The sequence below is a fragment of the Archocentrus centrarchus genome, chromosome 22 (assembly GCF_007364275.1).
Source record: "Archocentrus centrarchus isolate MPI-CPG fArcCen1 chromosome 22, fArcCen1, whole genome shotgun sequence".
Lineage (NCBI taxonomy): Eukaryota > Metazoa > Chordata > Actinopteri > Cichliformes > Cichlidae > Archocentrus > Archocentrus centrarchus.
In genome coordinates this window covers 18,928,524-18,952,034 of record NC_044367.1, presented here as the reverse complement: position 1 = coordinate 18,952,034, position 23,511 = coordinate 18,928,524, and the positions used below count along the sequence as shown (strand labels likewise).

At 40.9% G+C, this 23,511-nt stretch overlaps 2 protein-coding genes across 3 annotated transcripts in view; both read right to left on the bottom strand.

The window, feature by feature from the left end:
* efna2a (ephrin-A2a) overlaps window positions 1-3,116 on the bottom strand; it is an 88,680-nt gene extending 85,564 nt beyond the window's left edge. For both annotated transcript variants that reach the window (XM_030719634.1, XM_030719635.1), the window contains exon 1: window positions 2,035-3,116. In XM_030719634.1, coding sequence (XP_030575494.1) covers window positions 2,035-2,177 — 143 coding nt within the window. In that variant the 5' untranslated portion in view covers window positions 2,178-3,116. The remainder of the gene's footprint in view (window positions 1-2,034) is intronic.
* A 3,500-nt stretch (window positions 3,117-6,616) lies between these two features.
* On the bottom strand, window positions 6,617-21,048 carry ptbp1a (polypyrimidine tract binding protein 1a). The gene is made up of 16 exons (XM_030718470.1): window positions 21,041-21,048; window positions 20,186-20,239; window positions 19,964-19,994; window positions 16,735-16,795; window positions 16,410-16,582; window positions 15,882-16,028; window positions 15,483-15,656; window positions 15,094-15,204; window positions 14,687-14,867; window positions 14,497-14,574; window positions 14,200-14,357; window positions 12,725-12,758; window positions 11,527-11,619; window positions 10,990-11,206; window positions 10,644-10,721; window positions 6,617-10,377 (listed from the first exon to the last, which is right to left on the bottom strand). Exons 1-16 carry the CDS (start codon window positions 21,046-21,048, stop codon window positions 10,245-10,247), a joined length of 1,731 nt encoding a protein of 576 aa, XP_030574330.1. The 3' UTR covers window positions 6,617-10,244.
* Window positions 21,049-23,511: the final 2,463 nt, after the last annotated feature.

Below are 23,511 nucleotides of genomic sequence, written 5' to 3'. Positions count from 1 at the left end.
AACGCACAATACAAGCTGCGTGCTTGATGTTGTGTGATCAATTAAGACACACAGCTGTTCATTTTCCAAGCTGTTGGTGTCATTTCACTGCCTCAGACAATAGCTGCCGCTTGGATGTGGTGCCGCACTTTTGCATTTGTTCTCTGAGCTTCAGTTATCGGTGACTAAATCATAATCTACATTAATAGGTGAGAGACCTTTGGAAATTCTTGTCTTAGAGTCATGCTTCAGACACATTTTTTTTTACCTTGAACGAGCTAGATGAAGACAAATCTTCTTTACCTGCTTAATCATGTGATTCTCTGCTCTTGTTTCTTATCCTGTTGAACTTAAAGGGAGCCCCCACCTAACAAATAACTTGCTGAACATAAATCTTAGCTTAATAACCAAAAACTTCACAAATTTAACCCAAGTTGTAAAAACCAAAACAACACAAATATTAAAAAGCAGATCTTCCATTAAATTTTTTACATAAGCTGCAATGATTTTAGTGTCAGTATTCTCATCTCTTTTTGCCAGCCTTGAGTCTCTCATAAAACTTGCTGTAATCCTCAAAGGATTACAGCAAGGGATGGACCTGCATGCATGTGTGTGTGCAGAAAAAGGCGCAGCATGAGCAGTGACAGAGCCAAAGTCTAACAGGGGGAACCAGCCTCGCCAGGGCTCCAGAGCCTAGATTCATTGCTTTAGCAGCAATGCATTTTTGATGTACCCCCTTTCTGCTTCAGCTTCACCATACGACCCTGACGGAATAACAGCGCCCCCAGCAACCATCAGTATGCCTTAAATTTTCCCTGTGACGTTTGCAATGTGTTGGTGTATGTGTGTGTGATGGGAAAGCAGGTGCACAGACCAACGAAACGAAAGACAGAAAGGGAGAGGGAGACATCGAGAAAGGGAGAAAATGTTCCCCCTTGCCTGTTAAATATTTGAGAAGCCTTCTGTGGAACAGTGATGCAGTCAGAGACAGGCCTGTTAGCTCTGTGTGTGTGTGTGTGGTTTTTGCAGAGAGACAGGGCAGTTAGTTTGGACTAATTCAGCCGTGAGTGAGAGGGAGCACTTTCAATGTTTATTTATCTACCTGGGAGAAAGAAGGAGGCAAAAAAAAAAAAAAAAAGAAGAGGAGGAGAGAGAGAGAGAGAGAAGAAGAGATGGAGAGAAAGAGGCTGGCCAGGTTGTCACAAACCATTAGACAGACGGACCCAGTGTGCTCTGCCCCATGTCAATGAGAGAGAGAGACGGCTAAAGACAACCATTTGTGTGTTGTGTGTGTTAATGCGCGTGCATCCTTGTGCGGCTTTGTGTTTATTTATGGATGTGTTTTTGCACAAGAGCTTGAATTTACAGAGAAATAGTGTGCACTTGTGTTGACTGGCACAGGAGCCTGAAATTAGCTGAAAGAAAGGTAAAGGTTGTGTGTGTGTGTCTGTGTGAGTGAGTGTGAGAGAAAGAGTGAGTGAGTGAGTGAATGAGAGAGAGAGAGAGAGAGAGAGAGAGAGAGAGAGAGAGAGAGAGAGAGAGAGAGAGAGAGAGAGAGACTAAGTCTCTAGACACTGATGAGAAGAGGAGGCAGGATGCCCTCATTGTTTAAGACAAAAGGAGCACTCTGCCACAGAATAAAATACCTCTCGCACACACACGCACACACACACACTTCAATGTGCCCCTGTCTATGTGTGTGTTGTTTGTTCTTTCTTTTTATACACCAATATTGCATCTTTCAATATTGCAGCCAAAACACTGCTGAAACAGACATGAATTGTAAATAAGACTGATGTGATCAGACAGAATATGACAAAACCCAGAACTGTGTAGCTTCCTCAAGATTTCAAGGTTTAGCGGTATGTGAGTAATGCTTCTTGAGGGGCATATATAGCAGGCAGGTAGCCTAGATAAATGTTTCAAACACACACACACACACACACACACACACACACACACACACACACACACACACACACACACACACACACACACACACACACACACACACACACACACACACCTTCAGGCCGAACTCCTACTAAAACTCACTTGGGGTTGGAGCTATTCCAGTAAACAGCGTGTCTGTCAAATATGATCTTCTCCTCCGCCCACACGGACACCCAAGACAGGATGGCCAGCAACACCACCTCCATCACACACTTCTGCCCGAGCTGGCACAACATCATAGACATCTAGGGGGAGTCTTTTTATTTCTAACTGATATCAGGCTTTCACTGCGCTGCTGTCGCTGCTCCAGAAATCCTCTCTAGATCATCAATGTCCTCCTGCGTGTCTTCTGACAAAATCGGGTCGGCGGCTCATGGGATAATTAACTGGCTTTGATGCTCTGTGGTGTTTCAAGTCATACTGAATGTTTGAAATTCACTTTCAAACTTGGCCAGTTGCGCATAAAAGAAGAATTTACATGGTATTTACAAAAGCGTCGTCGGCGGGATGCTGCTTGCGCGTCTCCTCTGCAAGGTCCAAAAGTTTTCTCCCATTACGCGCAGCCAGAGAGAGATGCGCTACCTGGATTAGATCCCGTCTCGCTCTCTCTTTCCAGAAAATGTTAAGTAGATTCCAGAATTTATCCGAGGTTTATAATTCTGTCGGTGATATCGTAGCTCATCAGCAGACCTAAGATAACGCCAAAACCGGCCGTCATATTTGTTTACCCAGATTTCTACTGCGCCTGGCGCATGCTTTTTTCCGCTCGTTCCACGGTGCAAATCTCTTCGCAGCCCAACACTGCGTCCACTTGACCTTTTCTCTTATTGCAGTTTAAGGAAATGCATTCCGCACAAAAACACGCTCCGTTTCGTTATTTTCTGCTCAAACTTATCACACAATAACATTTGTAAGATGGGAGAATCCTTCTTAAACAACCACAAGCTCTCACAGCGTCTCAACTTGGTGATTCCTCCGCTGCCACTGGCTCCAATCCAATTTAACTCCAGTCACTGCGCGTCTTTCCGTGCGTCACGCTGACCGGCGCAGCAAGGGAGCCGTCGATGAGCACAGCTTTAATCCCAACACGCTCCCGTACAACCTCCACCTATAGCGGCAACATCACTCACCGGCACCCCGACTCGGTGTAAGTAACCCCCACCCCCTCTCTCCATCTCGCGCTCGCTTTTCTTTCTGAGCGGGCGGGGTCTGGAGCCGTGCTGTGCTGCGCTCCCTCTGGGGACTCGTGGCTGGCTGACTCACTGCGCCCTGGCCATACGCAGCCAAAGATGTATAGAGGAAAATCTGAACTCAGTTAAACACTTCATTCGAGGCCGTTAAATGACTTTTTATTGTGACATGAATTCGAAATTTTAGTATAAATAGCTGACATTAAGACAGACCCCCCAGAGAGACGTGGTAAATTATAGCTGAAGTTGAATTTATTATTCACCACAATCATCAGTTTGGCTGAAGACTGTTTATTTGGATCTTATCGTGGCATGTAAAGCGCCCACGAAGTTCACTGTTTGAAAGCTGCTCTCTGATAAATGGAGAGAGAAAGAGGGTGTCTGATGGATCGCTGGAACAGTGGAGTCATTTTCCATCAGTGTCCATTAGGCCCAAATGGCAAGCGGAGGCAGCACCGAGTCTAAAACCTGTGAGCCATAAACCTCCAGATAGAGGTCTGACAGAGCGCTGCCACCCCTGATGCCTCCGTCCTGCGACGGTGTGCAGACTACTCATATACAAAAACATATCCATCGTTACCCCCCCAAAAAAGAAGGAGGGCGATATAGTAACTACACTGGTGTACAAGTGATCCATGCGTTTTCGAACACGTGTTGATAAGGCTATGTTGTGCAGAATGAGCTCCAGCGAGGATCAATCCACTCTCAACAAGATGAGGATTGATTGAAGAAAACTGTTTGCAACAAGTCCATTTGCATTCCTTAGAAGGGCATCACCACGTTAACAAAATGAAAGGAGAGGAAAAACAATTTGCACACTCACGAGCAAGTAAAAGGGTTTTCTAGAGCGGCCTCTAAACAACTTTGATGTTCCTACAAAAGACAGTTTCCCCAAACATCAAATCCAAGTTACTTGTCCCAAGCTTCCCTAACCTAAAAGGCCCTGTTATATTAAACCCAAGACTTCTGCAGCTTCATCCTTCACATCTCATTGTGCCTCTTGGTTGGACCCTTTATGCAAAGTGGCCTAGTTTTTCCTCTGCCTGCAAAGTAATGCCTATAATTTGGGTTTCAACTTCAGGCAAGGAGAGAACCCAAGCACCCCCATAACCCAAATACAGCTGCATGTTGTCCGCCTCAGTGGATGAATTATTCAACATCTGTCTGAGGCGTGCATATGTAAACAGGTGGATAGTCTCCTGATGGCTTTCTTAAGAGGAAACACTATAGACCAAAGGCATCCTTCACCTTAGTTTCATACTTTTGCTCCTTTACACTCTTAATGTGAGTCTAAAGCTCATGTAAGTGGCACAGACTAAACAGTGTTGGGTGGATTCTGACATTACAGCCTCTTAGGTGAACCTAAATCTAAGACTGTTAGTCAGAGTCAGCATGAGGATGCATGCCTCCTTAATGTGATGCTAAATCCTAGAATTTATTGCTGGTTAAGCCTGTGATTGCACTGCAGTTTAACTCTGCTCAAGAGAAATAAATTATAGACATGAGTAAGCGTCAAAAGTCCAATGTGTTTTCAAATGGTTCACTCACAAACCAGCCATTTACATTCAGCCTTTTCCCAACTTAAATGGCTGTTTTAGGGATTGAAAATGTCAGAAATTGTAATTGTGGTTCAAGAGACAGAACAGTCTTGAACCACTTGCCCACCCTGCCCCCATTCATTAAGCATGAGGTTTTCATTTGTGTGTGGCCTTTGTTTGCCAGTACTTGCTTGATTAGAGACCGCAGTACTAATGTCAATAAATGTTGCCAGATGTGGTTGGATTACTATGCCACATGGTTTCATTTAGTCCCATGCACATGGGCACTGGCGCGACCAAGTGAGGGACACCCCAAGGGTCTGTATTTGGCAAACAAATGGAGAGGAGGTGGGGGTATGATTGCACAAATTGCATACTTATGGTGAAAGCATACATGCAGTGACATTCTGGATGCTTTAGACAGCGCAAAGAAGTTAAGTAAAAAAGGGCTTCTTCGGTGTCGAGTAACTTGTGAATCAGTGCAATCTTGGAACATAAATGTTCTGAATGCAAATTTAAAATTGGATCAAAGTACCATATTCTGTGAGCTAAGAAAATCTCTATTTGGATCATATTACTTAAATTACCCTTCCACCCAAGTATGTAATGTCTTTGTGTTTCAGTGTATTCCAAAGAGCATTCTGTGTGCACTGGTCTCTGCTCCAAATTAGTCTTGATACAGTGAAACAACGATGCTGCGAGGAAACCAAAGTCTCCGAGGCAGCATCAAAAAGGTGAACATGAAATGTGAGACTTGTTGCAATTCTTGGTGAATTCAAACATAAAAATCTAACTTTGGAGTAGCACCACCTTATTTTTAGCATGCTCAAACATTATGGAGCTTTTTCATTTTGGTTGTGCTCAAGTATCTCCGACTGACAGCTTTCTTAATATGACCTTCAAGGTATGCTTTTCTGTGCAACCTAATAGCACCGGGAAAACAAACGTGAAATTCAAACCAAGCTGGAACTCACTAGATTTAAGTTTATGCTCCACAAGCTGCTGGCATTATACAACAAAATCCAGGTCTTCTCAGCCACAAATACAGACACCACTGGGCTCAGTTCTTTTCTCATTTGCCCCCCCCCCCCTCTCTCCAAAGGCAAGGAAGAGCTGAGGTTAATCCTCTCCATTGCTCTGTAAGGAAATCGTAGAAGAAAGAGGATAAAAAAATAAAATAAAATAAGAGCATAATGCCAGAAAGCCCAGGGAAGCACTTGAGATTAAGCCACTAACTATTGACATTGTGTGAGTGGCAGGTAAAGTCACCTCTGTATCGCAGCCTTTGATCACCACCAGAGAACAAGAACTCCCCCTAGTGGACAAAAAGGTGCATACCAAAAGTTTACTGTGGTTTTGGTTCACCTCTTCTCACACCCCAGCAGAATTCTGATAAAAAGCATGGATGCCAGATATGCTGGATAGCTATACTCACGTTTTATCTTAATTATTCATCTTATGAGATACAGCGACTTCGTTTCCACAGCAACATCCCGCCTCTCCTGAGTGTTACACCCGCTAAACTTCAAAGGTCAAATGAGAGCACGGGAGGATTATTCTGAATCAGTGAGAATAGCAAGTATCCAGCGCTGCATATCGAATTAACTCACCACCCCGCCATAATCACTGCAGCTGTTTCATCAAGGAATTGTAACAGGATTGAGCTGAGTCCAGATGAGCAGTCAGTCAAGTTTAGATGGGATGAGTATAAAGCTGGAAACACAGTCAAGGATATTAAAAAAAAAACACCCCACCGCTAGTAAACAGGATGAGAAATGTTAAAAATGTTACAAGATGTTAACCTGGTATAGAAGGAAAGCGAGGAAGAGACAGAAAACAAATGAGGCCAGATGAAGGAAAGAAACTAAAGATTTATTGAAGATAGCAGAAGATGCAAGAGACAAGATCAGAATGCCGGGGGGGGGGGGGGGGGGGGGGCACATACAGAGACACTTCTGTGTTCATATAGGTTTAATGTCTTTGTGTTACAAAAGTTTTTGTTTTACAGCTCAGGAGAGCTTAATAGGTCTGTGCTGTTTTATCAAAATATACATGTTTTGAACGTATGTGTATGTAATCCAAATGATTTTTGTGGTACAAAAACATGAATATATACAACCATCAACCCCGCTTCATACAATACCCCCACCCCCATATATATAAAAAAAAAAAAAAAAAGAAAAAAAAAAGAGGAAAAATAAAAGCTTTTAACAAAATTGAAAGGTATACAATTTTTCTACACTGTCAACATCACAGCTAGGACTGTGGTTCAATTAAGAATCCATTCTAAGTGATCTCTACCAAAGCAGGCTCTTTGTAAAGTCAATCAAACAAAAGGGGTACAATATACAGTATATGTTGTTAATCAAAAGGCAATTTAACTTAATGTGACTTTTTTCCAAGGCATCTGAGGAATAGAAATAGGAAATGAAGCCTCGTGTTTGTTGTAATGTGAAAGAAAAACCCTCAAGAAATCACAACACTACAAAACAGCAAGGGTAGAACATACTTTGGTCCTTAACAGCAATAACCGTCTGCAGCTACATGAAGCTTTGTTAAATCATGCATAAGAATCTTACAAAAATAGAGAGCACATCTGTATCTGGTCCAAGACAACAGTGGTCAAGGCTGTGGAAACTGGTGCTTGAGGCACACAGGAATGTGACGACGTGTAAGACTTCAGCGTGATGGATCTAGTTACAAGTAAAAAGTGCACTACACACCTGACTGTGGCCCAAATGTACACAGACAGGGTACTGGGTGAGGGCTCTCTCACCCTGTAAATCTGGTATCATAAATTTAAGAAAAAAATATATATACTGGGGTTTTAAACACGTCCAAGACTGTCATTACCATCAATTTACAATTGAGTCCAAGCTGCCCTGTCGCAGATAAGATTACCTGAATATAATGGGATAAAGGCATCTTTGTAGACAGGATAAGATACAACACCTGAATGAGAGGTAAAAATCAACTAACCACGCCTGTTTCGGCCTTAAAAACTTAAGGAGTCAAGGCACTGAGATAGCGACCAAACCGAGCTACTACAAAAGCTATCAGTTAAGCTTAGAAATGATACAAATAAATTTCAACGTTTAAAAGAAGAGATAAATGAATATATAGGTGTCCACATATATATGAATGTAATGTGGTTAAATGAGGCCCCAAACACCACTGTCCTGAGGACTCAGTGAGAGTGAAAGGGGACTAAGACAAGAAGGCTGAACACAGCTCTATGCCTGCAATGACACACCTAACAGAGCTACATCACCTAGCAAGGATATTAAGCATCTAACTAACTTACATTCATAGTTTCTAGATACATATAATGGGGCTATATGCATACAAAGATAAACATTTGTTTTTAACAAGAAACAATATTAAATGAGCCACTCTTCCTCATTTTAACAACGCTGGTACAAACCAAAGGGGGTGTGTGGGGAGGGAGAGAATTTAAAAAAAAAAAAAAAAAATATGAGAGCCATATCATTTCCAAATTAAGCCAGCGCAAATCTGGCAGGAGCAAATTCAAAGTAAGGCACACGACTGTAGAGAAAGACAAGTGAAAGAAGAACACATCCAAACAGGTCTCGTTCACAGCAGCCATTGAGATATGAAATAGCAGGAGGGTGTTACTAATCATACTAATTAAGGCTCTGCACCTAAACATTACAGAACCTTCATTAGTATCATTACTAACACTTGTGCTTACCTTCCATTTCACATTAAAATTGCTGCTGCAAAAAAGGACTATTGAATCATTTCTGATAGTGGTTATGGATCCCCAGAAGTAAATAGGTGGAAAAGTCACAATTTAAAGAAAAAAAGAAAAAAAAAAAAGGACACTGGAAAATAAGTTGTTTGATGGTCTCCGAGTCAAAACTAAATCCTTTGTCTTAAACCGTTTCTCACTGGCCAAACAGGTTCAAAGTGGCATTTCAAAAAAGGCAAACACGCACACACACACATATCTCAACACAGCTACTGTAATAAAAAGGAATGCTGAAGTGTGTCTGGTGCGGATACAACTCATCCACATAAGCATACATCTGTGGCGGAGGGTGTTTAAGTGATTTGGTCTTAAAAAGGACAGTTCAACAGCTGCCTCTACCCTCCAATTTAAAAAAACAAAAAACAAAAAAACAAAAAAAACACAAACATGTTCCATTGCAGAATGTTGCTTCTTTCCCAGGACCCCATATGCAACCTCATGGATTTAGTCGCTAACAACCTGTCCTCAACTGGATTTGAGACTCCTCCCAATAAAGCTTTAATCCCACTTGCTGACCTCCAAATTTCAGATGAACTGTTTCATTTGCAAGAATGCATGTGAACAGCTTTTACATTCTTACAAGCAAGACCTAGCAATTGTAACAAAGCTTGAAGGACAAAGCGATAGACATGCAATCCCTTCCAATAATCTGACAGCATCTGAACGTGTCAGGTTTGTGCTAAATGAACACCCCGGTCTTACTCGGAAAAGCTGTGGCAGCATTTTTTACTAAGTTGGACCTAGACTTTCAACATAGCACAAGTCTGAGTGCATGCAGTCACAGTAAGGGGTACGCATGCACAAGATTACCTCTGTCCATGTCTCTAGTGCATCTGTTAGTTGATCAGCTAACTAGAGAATGCCTTAAATAACGTACACACAAATGTATTTGAAGATCTGTAAGAGATCTCCGAGTGCCTGCGGGAGGAACGGTGTACTGCCCTATGATCAGCACTGTGCAACAAACACCCTGCTCTTGGTGACGATGATGCAAAGAATATCAGTGTGTGGTTTCACTTCACTGCAGTTGTTACTGACAGTACTTGCTCACACTCAAGTCTTCTGCAGGTATCGCAGCTCTCTCCATCATTGTCACTGATGTCTGAATGAAGGCATGAGGAACATTGCTATGTAAGTGACAAGTGTCTGAATAACAGAATGCTGTTACTTTAACAGATTAATGAAGCCAGCAATGTTTAGTAACTCATGGCTGAAATGCCTACAGGGAGAAATGAAAAAGAACTACTTGCTGCAGTTTATGACGATGGCATAGTTTTCAAATTCAGGGTGTTTTTTTTTTTTTTTTTTTTTAATTTGAAGGATAATACTGGAGAATAGACGTTTTCACAGCAGACCTTCTGAGCAGTCACAGTGGGGAAGCAAAGGTATAATAATGATGGCTGTCCCAGTAAGCCGTGATAGTGAACCAGCATGCATGAAAGCAGGACCTTCCTAAGTAGAGCCATCATTAACACATCCATGCTTTCCCCACTTTCATAGATCTCTTGACTTTTCAAACACCTCATGCCAGCCATTTTTCTACACTTTAATTTAAAAAGCTTTGACACCAACTTAAGTGTTTACAACATAAACCAAGAAAAAAATCAAGTTTCCCCCCATTTTTTTGTGCTCGGAAGAGAATTACATCAAACAATTTTAAACCTATTAATGATGGGGAATGATTTGCTGTGAAAGGAGCAACATTCAAAGAAACAGCTATAAATAAGTAATGGTGGCCATTTCCACTGAAGGCAACCATCAGAGTAGTAGCAATCAGATGGCAATAAACTTGGAGGGTGAAAGGAGAGGCACTCAGATGGTGGACTTGGAGAAGGACACTCGAAGGTGGTGGTTCTCTCCCAGATCGTGGTTGTGGAACTCGATGAGGGACTCAATTGCCTCCTCGACTGAGCCCATCTGGATCAGAGCCATCTTTCGGTCTTTTCTGTTTAAAATAAAAAAAAAAATTAAAAAAAGAGAAAGAATTTGTTCTCAAAGTGCAAGAGCCACCCAATTTTATGTGGATTGTTTTCCATTTGCTTTATTGTACTTGAAAGACTAGGTTTTCTCTGTCTCTAAAATACTTCATAGCACCTCTTGTTTAAATTGACTGCCTTAAATTAAGGTTGTAGAGTGTTCTGAATAAAGAAGAAAGGTGCCACAAAAAATAAACAATTTGAGAAAATTGGGTTTAAATGGACTAAAACTTACTGAAAGAACTTGAAAGCCTTGACTGTTGCTCCTGAGCTGGCAAATAGCCTCCTGAGATCATCCTCCACCACAGAAGGCCTGAAAACAAAACAGCAGGGGTGAGTGAAGTTAAAAAGCTTTGTAGGTTTACGTTTCTTTTACTAAGCAGCATGTTTCTGTTTCTGGAGTGGTAAAATAAGGAGGAGGAGGGGGGGAAACAAACACACTTCTGCATACTTAAAAATCATGCCACAAATACCTAAAGAGAAAAAAAAGGGCTAGAAAGGAAAAAGATGAAAAAGTTTAGTGTGCAAAAGCTGCTGAGTGAGAGTGGAAATGAAACAGAGACTCCTGCAACAGCACTCACGGTATGTTAGAGAGGTGGAGCGTTGCAGAGGGTGGGAAGATGTTGGAGTAATTTTTGGAGCCAGGCTTCTTGAAACGATGCAGCGGAGAGTTGCTGTAATCCTTTGTGAGGCCCTGGTCCTCATGGCCTTCTCTGGGAAGCTGAACTGTTGTGTGTTTTGACAATGTCACACGCATGGCTCTGCCGTGAAGACGCTGGCCATTCAGATGGCTCATAGCTGAAAAACAGTCACACAAAGATGGTTTCCACACAGAACACTTAGCAAGACCACCCCCTTGCATTTTCAAGTTGTCTATCAACAATGATAATCTTTTACATCTCTGACAAACAAAAATTTACCTCAATAAATCCGTTTATTTAGCTCTAAACAGCCACAATAAACAGATAATCAGCTGTCTATCACAGGAAGACCTGAATAACCCTACTAAGCAAAGGCTCCAAACAATGCACAGTATAATAATATGAGGAGAAAAAAAAAGATGAAAGTGATAGATCAAAGAAAGAAAATTGTGTTTTGTAGAGCTGGAGCGTAGCTACCTAGTTGAGCCTGTGTGCCATCAGACATCTGGATCAGAGCATTCTCCTTTTTATTGAACAGGATCTTCACTCTCATCACATCGCCATACACACCTAAGGAGGAAGGGGAAAAGCATCACGATGCAAATCCAGCAAAGATAATATACATCAAGCCTAAACCAGGAGGCACACAGTCAATCACAGCAACAAAAAACAACTGAAACCATCAAATCAAATATCAATATTCATACTAAAACTAAGGGAACAGTGTGATTGAGGTTATTGTTAGGCTATTCTATAATCTTTATGTTCAATTCTGCATGGAACCTCTGTAACCAATCCTACATAAGCCCTCTTAAAATACAAACTACAGATAACTTGCTAAAATGCCTTTAGGGGGGAGAGGTTGTGATCTGAGGACAAAAATCAAAGAGTAGTAAAAGAGTAAGTTGTGATCAATTTGATTGTTCTACTGTGAAGACAAAGTTGATTACTTCCCAAACTTTAGGGCCTAAATAGAGACATGCAGAAATAAACTAAACATGCACATACCTACATTAGAGTAACCGAGAAAAACTGCAAGAGAATAATATGGTGACATAATCCGAGGGATATGTCAACTCATAATCTCATAATCAAAAAAAAAAAAAAAAAAAAAAAAGCAGCAGCATTTCATCATTCTATATAACATTGCAGAGAAACTCAAGGGAATCATTGGCAAAAAGAAAAAAAAATAATAAATTGACAATTTTTATGGCCTAAATTTAGCTGGTGCACAACCAATAAAAAGCTGACTTTTATCCTCTTCTTTATGGTGATGCTTTAAAATTTAGACCAGCCTCCTGCCTCATTGCCGAACAAAATCATTCCCACATTTCTATTTAGTGGGGCAATATTTTCATTGAAGGGCTGTGCTCTTTGATGATAAACTGCAAATATTTTCTGCCCATGGACATATATCACAGCTTTTAAAAATTAAATGAAATGCTGCAGCTTTATGTGGTGTTCTCACCATACTTTCCTCACACAAGCCCACAACAACCAAAGCAGGTCATACAAACTCCAAAACAGACACCCCCAACTTCCATAGTCCTGTACTCTGATGACCAGCCATCAGTGGTTAAAAATAAATAAAAGCCAACAACATGAGACAAGACATGCCCACCTCGCCAGGTAACAGTAGTAATAAAAAAAAGGAGATGAAAGGATGATAACGTACCGAAAAGAATAAAGAGGCAGTGTGGCGTAACGCTCTTTAGAGACAGCAGGAGGGAGCAGCGGGGCAGGGGGCCAAAGGGGGAGAGGGAACAGGGACAGGGGAAAAGAGACGGAACGGAGCGGAGTGGAGGACAGTGGAGTGGAGTCGGGACATGTCCGCAGGCCACAGGCAGCGAGGTCCACAGGAAGGCCACAGTACCATGGAGGAAGGAGAGGCATGAGGGACGAAGAGAAGAGAGGACAAGAGGAAGAGGACGAGAGGATTTGAACAGCATGAAAGGACGAAGAGAAACACGAAGATGGGGTGGGGTGGGGGGAAAGAAACATGGTGGAGAGGTAGATAATGGCAAAAAAATAAATAAATAAATAAATAAAAATCAATCAAGGGGCCAAAGAGGTGCCAATATTGAGTATTTGTGTTTTCAATTTGTGGGGGATTTCCAAATTGGGGACAATGGTAAGGTGAAGGAGAAAGGGTTTGGTGGATGGGAGGAGGAGTGGTTGTAGTAGTAGTAATAACAGAGGAGTGGCAGGAGGGACAGGGCAGGACAGAGGGAACAATTGGTCATGGGGCGTGCAGTCAGTTGGCAAGATTTGAGGTGAGGGGTTTAAAAACAAAACAAAAAAAACAAGAGGGAGAAGGGGGACAGAGAAAGAAGAGAGAGAAAAGGAAGTAAAAAAAAAATACAAGGTCAGTATACACAAAGAAATGTAGTGCTTCAGACAGTAGAACTGGCTAAATTAAAATGCACTGTCACTATGGGAACACTAGGAGAAAAAGAAGAGAAAAAAAGATTAACAATGAAATACAGGAAAAAGGCAGAGACAATATGTACTTTTAAATTATATGCTGTTTGTTTAGATTACGTAGTAAATTATATAAACATAAAACTGAGCATCAATTTTAATTATAAAATAAAAACAGAATCCTAAAATTAACATACTAAGTGTATTGCCTACATTAACTACAGTAAATGTAATGAGCTTAAAGACTACTTGTATATTTATACACTACTGAAAAAGAATAATGAACATGTGTTGCTTTAAAAACAAGACAAAAAAGTAATATTGTCTCCCCAACAACTCAAGAATGATTTTAACTAATGGACAAAAATGAAGATATGAAATGGTAAGTTTTCTTAAAAAAAAAAAAAAGAAGTTAGTTTTTTGAATAAACTTAAAATTCACAGTGAGCAAAGTGGCAGGGCAGAAACGCAGGAGGTTTGGTCAAACAGAGAGGTCCTGAAAGGGAAGCGGTTTTGACTTAATGACCCCCTTGTAATTAAAAATAATGCAAGGGTACTCCTTGTGCAATCACATGAAGATGGTAGGGTTTGTTTTTGTTTTTTTAAACAAACAAAAAACACTCATTTCATTTGAGCAGTATAACATTTGAATGACATTCAAAAATGAGCTGATAAAAAAAAAAAGAAAAAGAAGGTTGTAGAACTACTTAAGAGTAGTACATGTACTGACCTCAGGGTTCAGGTTGCTGACCAACAAGACATTGTGTCCCCCAGTGGCAGCAAGCCCTGACAGGCCAAGCCGGCTAGCGGCTGCTGCTGCAGCCGCCATGCCGGTGGGGCCCACACCCAGGGATGCCAAGGCACTGGGAATACCAGGCACCGACAGACCTAAAAGCAGTAAACCACCAAGTTAATGAACTTTGTAGATAAAAAACGAATTAATAATTTAAGTTTGTTAGCATCAAGATTATTACTGCATGAATCAGCACAGGAAACACCAGGACTGGGAATATGTTTTTGTACTGACCTGCTTGCTGGATAGCAAAGGTTGGGGGAAAGGCATGAGCTCCACCATAAGGAGAGGCTGAGATTATACCTGGTGCAGCTACATCAAGAAGAAACAAAAGTAAGAACACAAACTTTTTCTTTAAGAGAATGACAGTAGTGAAGTAACTCCTACACACTCTAATTCCAAAGCAAATGGATGACATTCTTACCAAATGCAGCAGCTGCCATAGTCTGGGGGTCAATGGAGGGCTGTGAATCTGCAGTTGGAAGGTCTGGTCGGGTATAGTCCCTGCTCTTGTCGTTGTTGTACTTGACGTTGAGGCTAGTGAGCTTGGAGAAGCTGATTCTCAGAGTACAGCAAGCATTGTAGATGTTTTGCCCATCCAGAGACTAAGGAAGATAATGATCCATTAGACTTAAGATGTGTTGTGTGGTTTACATTCGTGAGTTTAACTAGTGACATTTAGTCAGCGTACAACCTGCCCTATAATCATAATGCTATTTTAAAATGTCCTAACCTTAGCGTCAAGGTGACAAAGCACATAGTGATCTGTTAACCATTGGTAACCATCTTAAACTCAGACACAATGACCAAAAATAAATAAATAAATCTTACCATCTTGGCATGCTGAGCTGTCATGGCATCAGCATACTGGATCAGAGCCTGGAACTGGTTGTTCTTAGTAAACGTGATGATCTTCAGCACCGTACCAAACTTGGAGAAAATCTGCAGAAGACATGATTGGGGACGTTAATGATAGCACACTTGAAATAAATAAAATATCCAGGACATACAGATGAAATAAAGTGACATTTGAGAATTGCAAACTATCTTTACACTTTAGTCTTTAGACAATAAATGATCCATCAATGGTTACATATCTAAGCATAGTGATTTGGGGAGATGCTCTTAAAGGGAGAGATTTGCATGCAAGCCTGCCCAGACTGGCTGAGCATGCTTGCATGTAATCTGACCAGTGGCAAAACTTTAGTAGCTAACTTTACCTGGTGTAGTACATCCAGGGTAACAGGGTAGAAGAGGTTTTCCACTATGACCCTGAGTACAGGGCTTTGCGCAGCTGTTGCTGCAGCCATGCTTCCAGCATCAGCAGAAATGGCCACGCTTCCCATTCCTCCTCCATGAAGTGCATTAACTGCCTGCAAAGCTGCCTGGGCACGCTAAGGAGAAACATATTTCTCAGTGTGAGTGGTGAAAGGTTAGTACCAATGAGTGAATGTGTGTGGAATAATCTTGTGAAACACAAAACGATACATAAGTTAATTAATATACATTTTCTGTCTGCAGCCAAAACTTGAATCATAGTATCGAGCAGTGAATGAAGCCTCAAAACGTTAACATAAAAATCAAGTGCACGTATGCATGTTGCTGCTCAAAACCCTTACCACTTGGTTTGGGGAGTTGTCCGTCTTGAGCTCCTTATGGGTGGAGTATTGCATGTAAATGGGGTGGTTTCTGATGACAGGGGTAACAGAGGAGTAGTAGCTCACCATCGTCTGTGCGCACTCCTCGCTGTTCAATTCCAAGAATGCCTAGAAGATAAACACACTTATTTTGTTCATCCCATAACATACAATAAAGGTTCCACCCCAATGCAATACATTAAGCATTTGTAATAATTCTCCACATTGATTGTTAACCTTTGTAATTAACAGCATTCCCATGGTGACAATTTTATTGGTTTAGCACTTCTAACAGAAAACATGCCAAAGAATTGAGATTTAATGTCTTCCTCCAGGTAATCTTAACATCAGGTAGTGTCTATCTAACCAGAAAAGTCACAGGGATGTAAGAAAAACATCATTGTTATAATTTTAGGTCAGGACAGAAGGGTAGAAAGCTGATCCCTCAGCCCAGGCCTGGGACTGCGAGACACACAGTTTGGTGAGCAGACGGGCAACAATCTTTCCTACCTGGTTTTTGCCTTTCAGCATCAGCAGATTAGTGACCTTCCCAAAGGGCAGTCCCAGGCCAATAACTTCAGCCTCATTTATGTCGTTGGGCAGCTTGCGTACATGGACCACACGTGACGGAACACCAGGACTGCGGACGTCACCTTTGAATTTTTTGCTGTCGTTGCCATTGGCTGCAAGAGAAAACAGAAGCAGATACAATCAGGGAGGGAACAGAAGGCTCCGGTTCTTCCTGAATAATGGATTGATCCCCATGGCAACACAAACACAGACATGTCAAGCGCTTCAATAAAAAGGATTCACCCCTCCATGGCAACCCCCCTACCTGAGTTCATGATATAGGGTCCGTTGGATATGCAGGAAGAAAAGAGTTCGTCGGATCCCCTCTGCAGAAGGAGAGGAAACAATGGTTCACTTCAGTGCATTCGCCCAATGAAGGCACAGCTTGGCAGGTGGAGAGCACAGTTCTCATATTACTAAGCCACTGTGTGATAAAGCAGGAAGTAATCTGATAACCAAAAGAGAATTGAGCAAACATGTTTGAGAAGAACTCCACCTTCCTCACTAGGAGGAATTCAGTGAACTATCATGTCAGCAGGAATATCTGACTTCCCTTCCCACTAAATGCCTTTAACAGTACTGCCAAGCCTCAAGTCACTGTAACAATAGGTCGTTCTCTCTTATTTGAGGCAATATGCAATAAAACACAATTATGCATATCACATTTAAAGGTGGAACAGGTAGTTTTCAGTTTGAAATACAATATTCAGTCACATTTTAGGCAAACAGCTGTCAGTCAGTACATCCCATCTTCTCATGTAATTCATCAGGAGGAATAACACACTGAAGCCCTTTGGAGCACAAGACAAGATGGAGACACTTCCAGTCCACACTAGTCTACTGTCTGCCATTTACAGCCCCTCTCTCGCTCCCTCTTTAGTATATAAAAAGTGCTGTTTCAGGGCTGTTCTCATGGCTGTGTGTGTATTTGTGGCTGAGCAAGATGAAGTATTGCAGTCACAAGAAGTGGCTCAGCAGCCTAAGCTCTACAACACTCTACAATGAAGGTCCTGTTCAGACTGAGACTAGGGGCATTGTTACGCAGCAGCACACACATATGTAGCCCGGGGGACTCTTTGGGAGTTGAAGAGCCCCGTAGCACTTTAACAACAACCAGTCATGCAGGTTTGCTAGCATTCTTCACCTTGTGAATCTAAATGGAGGGTGGGGTCACATAGGGCTGCAGTCTACTTACAAAAAGTTATGTGATAGTACTTGGTGGTGCCTCTAAACACAACATTGTGTTGGGCACTGAGACAGTACTGAAAGCAGTAGTATAAATACTCTGGCTTCCACATAAATGAGTAATAAGTTAGTATATTCTTGACAATTCTGATAAAAATATGAATGTGAAAACAAACCAAAAAAGAGACTCAAAACACAGATTAAAATGAACAGATGAGAACAGTGTGTTCCACTTGGTGGGAAGAAAATGGAAAATGATCTCAATAATTCGCCCAATAGCAGATGCAAACCATGAGAAATGAAGGAAGTGGCTCCAGCCTGACTCGCTGGTTGTGGGCGGGCAGCGGCACACTATCACTCAGCAGACTGGTTCCAAACAGGAAGAGCAGCAAGATCAGGCCTGCTTCCAGAGTTTTGCTAAAGTTCCTCTGGGGAGACTGTAGGTTACTGTTAAATGTCGCTCCCTCCTCCTTCTTCCTCATTCTAATAATAACAACTGCAGAGCTAAGACTGTCCACGGTGCAAAGCAGGAACGTCAAGTCACTCACAAAATGGAGACTTGTGTTACAACTGAGCATTTTAAGGACGTGTGGTAGCGAGTTTACAAGTCAAGTTAAGTCACTGTTAGAAAAATAGAGTTGACAAATCATTTGCTTAAGTCCAACACAGATCAAATAAACGTGTGTCGACTTGCTCACATCCTTTGTTTGCTCAGGATGTGGACAGGATAACAATAATCTTCAGAGTGATGACACACTGCTGGCCTATGCACCAAAACTTCAGTTTCCTCTGAATGACAACGGCCATACTCTGAACTCCATTTTTAAACATTAACATGTACTGGAGGCAATTTCTCTGCCCCATTCACCAAGTAACACCTGGTTTGCATTGCATAAGCGAAAGAGGAAGAGAGAGACATATACTCTCCAAGTCTACTGAAGCACGTGTGTGTTGGGGGGGCATTCCCATCTTATAAGTGAACTAAACCTGAGGTAATTTATTTGTACTTGTGCTGGCTTATTTAGGGCTCTAGTGGGAGGGTTGGTTGGTGTACTCTCACAGGAAAAGCACAAAGGAGAGAAGCACAGGTACAAGCATGTTTGTTCACTGTGATCAGCCTTCACACTTGGAGGGGGTAGGGAGCTGTGCCTCGCCAGGGGGCTGGAGGGGGGAGATTGGAATGTGACCGCGGAATGCCAGACACTCTGCCCAGACAGAATAATTACAGATTCCAGCAAGGCAGGGCTCCATAACTCAGCGTCATCATTACCACAGCACTTCAAATCCAGAAAACAGGAAAAGTTAAAAAAAGGAGAAACAATCTCATCAGGAGTCAAAGCTTGCATGACGAAAAAGAAACTGGCCTTACTAAAATGAATAAAGGGGGTGGGGTGTGACCATGTATGTATCGGAGTGCTTGTTTAAACAGCATAAAGACCTTTGGCCAAGAGGATGGTTGCAGGAGGATGGCTACAGATATAAGTTGAGTTCAATTAGTCCACCTACACTGAAGCAATGTAACCTGAGGATTACTACTAAAATTAGGAATTACAACAACCAGTGACATGCTGAAGAAACAGTTTGGTCTGCACTCACAAACATTCAGTTACACAAGCACACAACAGCTCAGTGACTAATTTATAAAGGCCAATTCTTGCAAAGGATTTAAAATTGAACACTTTGTGGATTTGTTATACCAGGGCTGGCTGAACAGCCTTGTAATTGAAACAAGACTGAGAAACAACAAGCAGTAGAGCAGAATTCAGCTTTCGCAACATTCCAATAAGACCAACAGACTATTAAGGAACACACAAATAAACAACAGGAAGTTTCATTACAACAGTCACACAGGGAAAGAGAGAGAACAGGAAAACATGAGAGCCCCACCTCAGAGAATCTATGCTAACATAATTATCAAATAATCTACTTCCACAGTCTTGAGAAGCTGTAATCTCTATGTGCTGACCATTCAGTTGTATTTCATGAATGTTTAAAAGGCAAGCTAGTATTCAACTGCAATCTCATTAGACAAGAGAAAAGGCTTTGCACAGCCATTCTGTATTATGGGGGAGGCTCCTGCAAAGTGATACACAGTGTGTCACCAGAACTGGCCCAGATCTTTTCAATTTTCACTGTATTTTGTAAAAAGATCCCTTTGGAAAATATCACACATTTAGAGTTAAAACAAATACTACAGAGTAATGTTGGCATTTGGTAGTCATTACTTATGTTGTAGTAAAGGTAGTGCAACACTGTAAAACAAAAAATGAAAAGATCAGCCAAGAGGAAGGTGACTCAAAATCGCCTACCTTTGTGCCAGCTGATATGTCATGGACACTGCTGCAAAACAAAGAAAGTTCTTAGTAAGAAAAATAGAGAAAGCCATCCACAATCTATCTAAAACTAATACAATTTACAATACACAAATTCCCGCAGTACTATTAGTGCAAAAGGAAAGCGACTTCCTCATTCAAAGCCATAAAGCGCCACAGAAAACCAAATAAGTCACAAACATGTAAAAATATACTTACTCAATTTCAGGGACGTAGCCGGATCCCAGAGGGTACAAGTCAGCGTCTAGGCGGCTATAATGGTTTAAAAAACATGCAAGCAAACTTGTGAGTTAACACAACTAAAAAAGAAAAGAAAAAAAAAAACAAAAAAAGAAACGAACCTATGATTAAAAAATATACGCCGGGGGCGAATTTAAAGCTGCCTGTGCGCTAACTTCTTAGTCCTTCAAACTATCGAAATCAGGTGACCAAAAAAGAAGAACACGTTTGAACTAAACAATACGCTATCAAGTATCCTACTGCGATTAGATAACTCGGTGTAGAAGTCCCTGATTCAATCAAACGTTAAGGCCAGACATCTTCAACATGGCCCTGGCGCTCCGCAGACAAATGAATGCGGAAATGAGACACGTTGCTTTAGCTTGCGCTCGAGTTCCCGTGAAACCAAGTTACAAAGGTACAGTTAGCCAAAAACTAACGTCCGCCTTAGCAAACAACAGGCTCCCGCTCCCTTGCTTAAAGAAAGACATCAGATCATATCATAACTCAATTTAAGTTGCTATTGTTTAGAGTTACTACCGTTTACAAAAAATAAATAATTAAAATAACTCCATTAAAACATTCATATTAGTAATGACTGTTAGCCCAACGCTAGCGACGGCTAGCAGCTGCTAGTTAGCTCACGCTCCTGCTAACTGTTGCATGTTTTGATGGAAAAAAGCAGTTTCAAGTAAACTTTTCTTTTTCGATGGTTAAGCGAAGGCACCTTAAACATCGCAATATACTCATAAGTAACCGAAATAAGATAAAAAGTTACTTCGCGATCGGTTTGTCTTAAAAATATAAATCTTAAGTGTGGCTCTTTTCACTTACCCGTCCATTGCACAAGAAAAAAACTGCAGGTCTGAAGCGAAGGTAGGGCGGCAGACTTGCTTGATTTTCTTACAAAATGGCTGAACACACCGAGGCGAGCGCTGATTAGTCCAGGCACTTCCAAGAGCTAAAAATGGGCGGGGACAAACGTGTACCTGAGCTGCGATTGGACAAGACAACTATCATTTCGTGAAAACAGAGGGCCGCGGCAAATTTCCAGTGCATCATTATCGAGGAGTCTTTTAGGAATTAAGAGTTAGCTTTGGGACTTCAAACGATGACAGGCGCACTCAAATTAACTTATTAGTCTTAAACAAAAAGTGTTTTCAGTTGCGCAACTGCATTTAAATCGGTTTATGCAGAATTCATACAGAATTTCATCCCAAAAGTGTAGTATTTAATAGAGCCAAACAACACACACACAAAAGAAGTAAAAAAATAGCAGCAACTACTGATAGAGCCCCATATTTTTTCTTATATGCAATTCAATCAAAACTAAATAAGTCACAAATATGGAATTACAAAAAAAAAAAAAAAATCAATATGTGCAATTTAAGCAATGTTCATCAATTTACCACTATTAGTTTTGATGTTATGACCACAGGTGTGGGGCCTGATCTTTGCTGTTTGGCTGGTAGAAATACATACAACACAGGGAGGCATGGGGAAGCCAAATCTGATGTCTATTTAAGTTACAAATATGGTTAAAACTGTTAAATGAATGCAGTTGTATAAACTGGTTTACAAATATAGCCTACTGGCATGAAATATAACTTCCTAAAGAACAGTCCATGGGTGTAGAAGAGAGAGTAATGTCACTAAGAGCCAAGCCTCAATACTTGCGTACACCGGGGCAACCTTCTGTCCACACATGCCATTTTAGAAGTGTTGGTAGAATTATGATTACTTTTAATATGAATTATTTAAAGCAAAAAATCAAAATAAAAAAAATTACAATGCCAAATACAGAGCTAAGTTAGCATTAGGAATTGGGAGAGAGGTCTGCTCCGTCTAAAGTGATATAGTGGGTACCCAAGTAACATCAGATCTCAGTATAATGTGTGAACAACAGATCTGGTTTTGGCGTGGTTTCAGATGCTAATTGCCCTGATACCAAGTGTTGCCAGCACAAGGTTTTAAGTCATGGAGACCACATGTTTTTTTAAAATTGCAAAAGAAAATAGTTTTTGGTTAGTATGAAACTAGGTGAAATCTATAAGTTTCTAAAAGAAGCACAAAGATTTTAAAGTAAGGAATCAGTGAATAAGCAAACAGAATTAGCTCAGCTTTATTTAGTTCATACATTATGGCAAACTATCACAGCTGGTGATGTAGTAAATATGTGGGTGCTTTGATTTGTTTCTTGAAGATTTAAAACACTGTTGCTTCACTAAGGGCTGCCTTTTAATTTCACATTCATCACATGGGGTAAATGAGGATGGATTTTCAAAGAAAATGGAACTATTTTGTTTTATTATGTTTGTGTACTTTTCCTAATTTGAGTCTGATAATAGGAGGGCTGAAGCATGCATTTACTTAACACAGAGAAAAGGTAATTACTGGTGACTGATAGCATGGCAGCAATTAGATTTTGCTTTGTCCTTAGTGTTGATTTGGAAGATGTATCTGCTCTATACTTCAACAGATAATTGTGTTGGGACTCTCTTTTACCTTCTAATTTTATTTTCCATGACTTCCAATATCCTACTGGTTCACTCAGGGATGTTGTTTTTTATTTATGCCTGTGTCAACAGTATGATCTACAAACAACACTATAGTAAAATCTGTTTCATTAGAGAGAATACATTGGCTAATGGAATGTACCACATCCATAATGGCCTCAAGAATATTTTTAGATTTAAATTTATCAGATATAAACAATCTAATATATGTATGCAGGGTAAAGCAGGACAATTATAGTTATGTTGAATAATGCATACCTGACCCCCCCTACTTATGAATGGCATTAAAATGCATTCTTCTTTTCCTAGTGTCCTTAATTACCCCTCTTATCACACACACACACACACACACACACACACACACACACACACACACACACACACACACACACACACACACACACACACACACACACACATTTAGTAGAATATTTTACAACAGTGTAAAATGCTTAAGTTAAAAAGCAGTAGATGTATGCTCCCTGGTGGCATGTTCTGTGTAGTGCACTCTACAACATTATTAAGTTAAAGGATACATTGAGTCTGGAAATTAAAATCCCATATACGCTTAAACGGCTTCCTTAGCGTTCCCTATACTGTCCCATCTCAAATCACACCTTTGACCTTACTTCTTTTTGCTTCATCTTTTCTCTATACAGAAGTCCAATAATAAATTCATGGTTTATCACCATAGAACTGCATGTTTATGCCCAAAAAGGGTGTCCTGTATCCAATCTGTGACTCCAAAACCACACACATTTCAACCATGGCTTACAACAGGTTAGCACA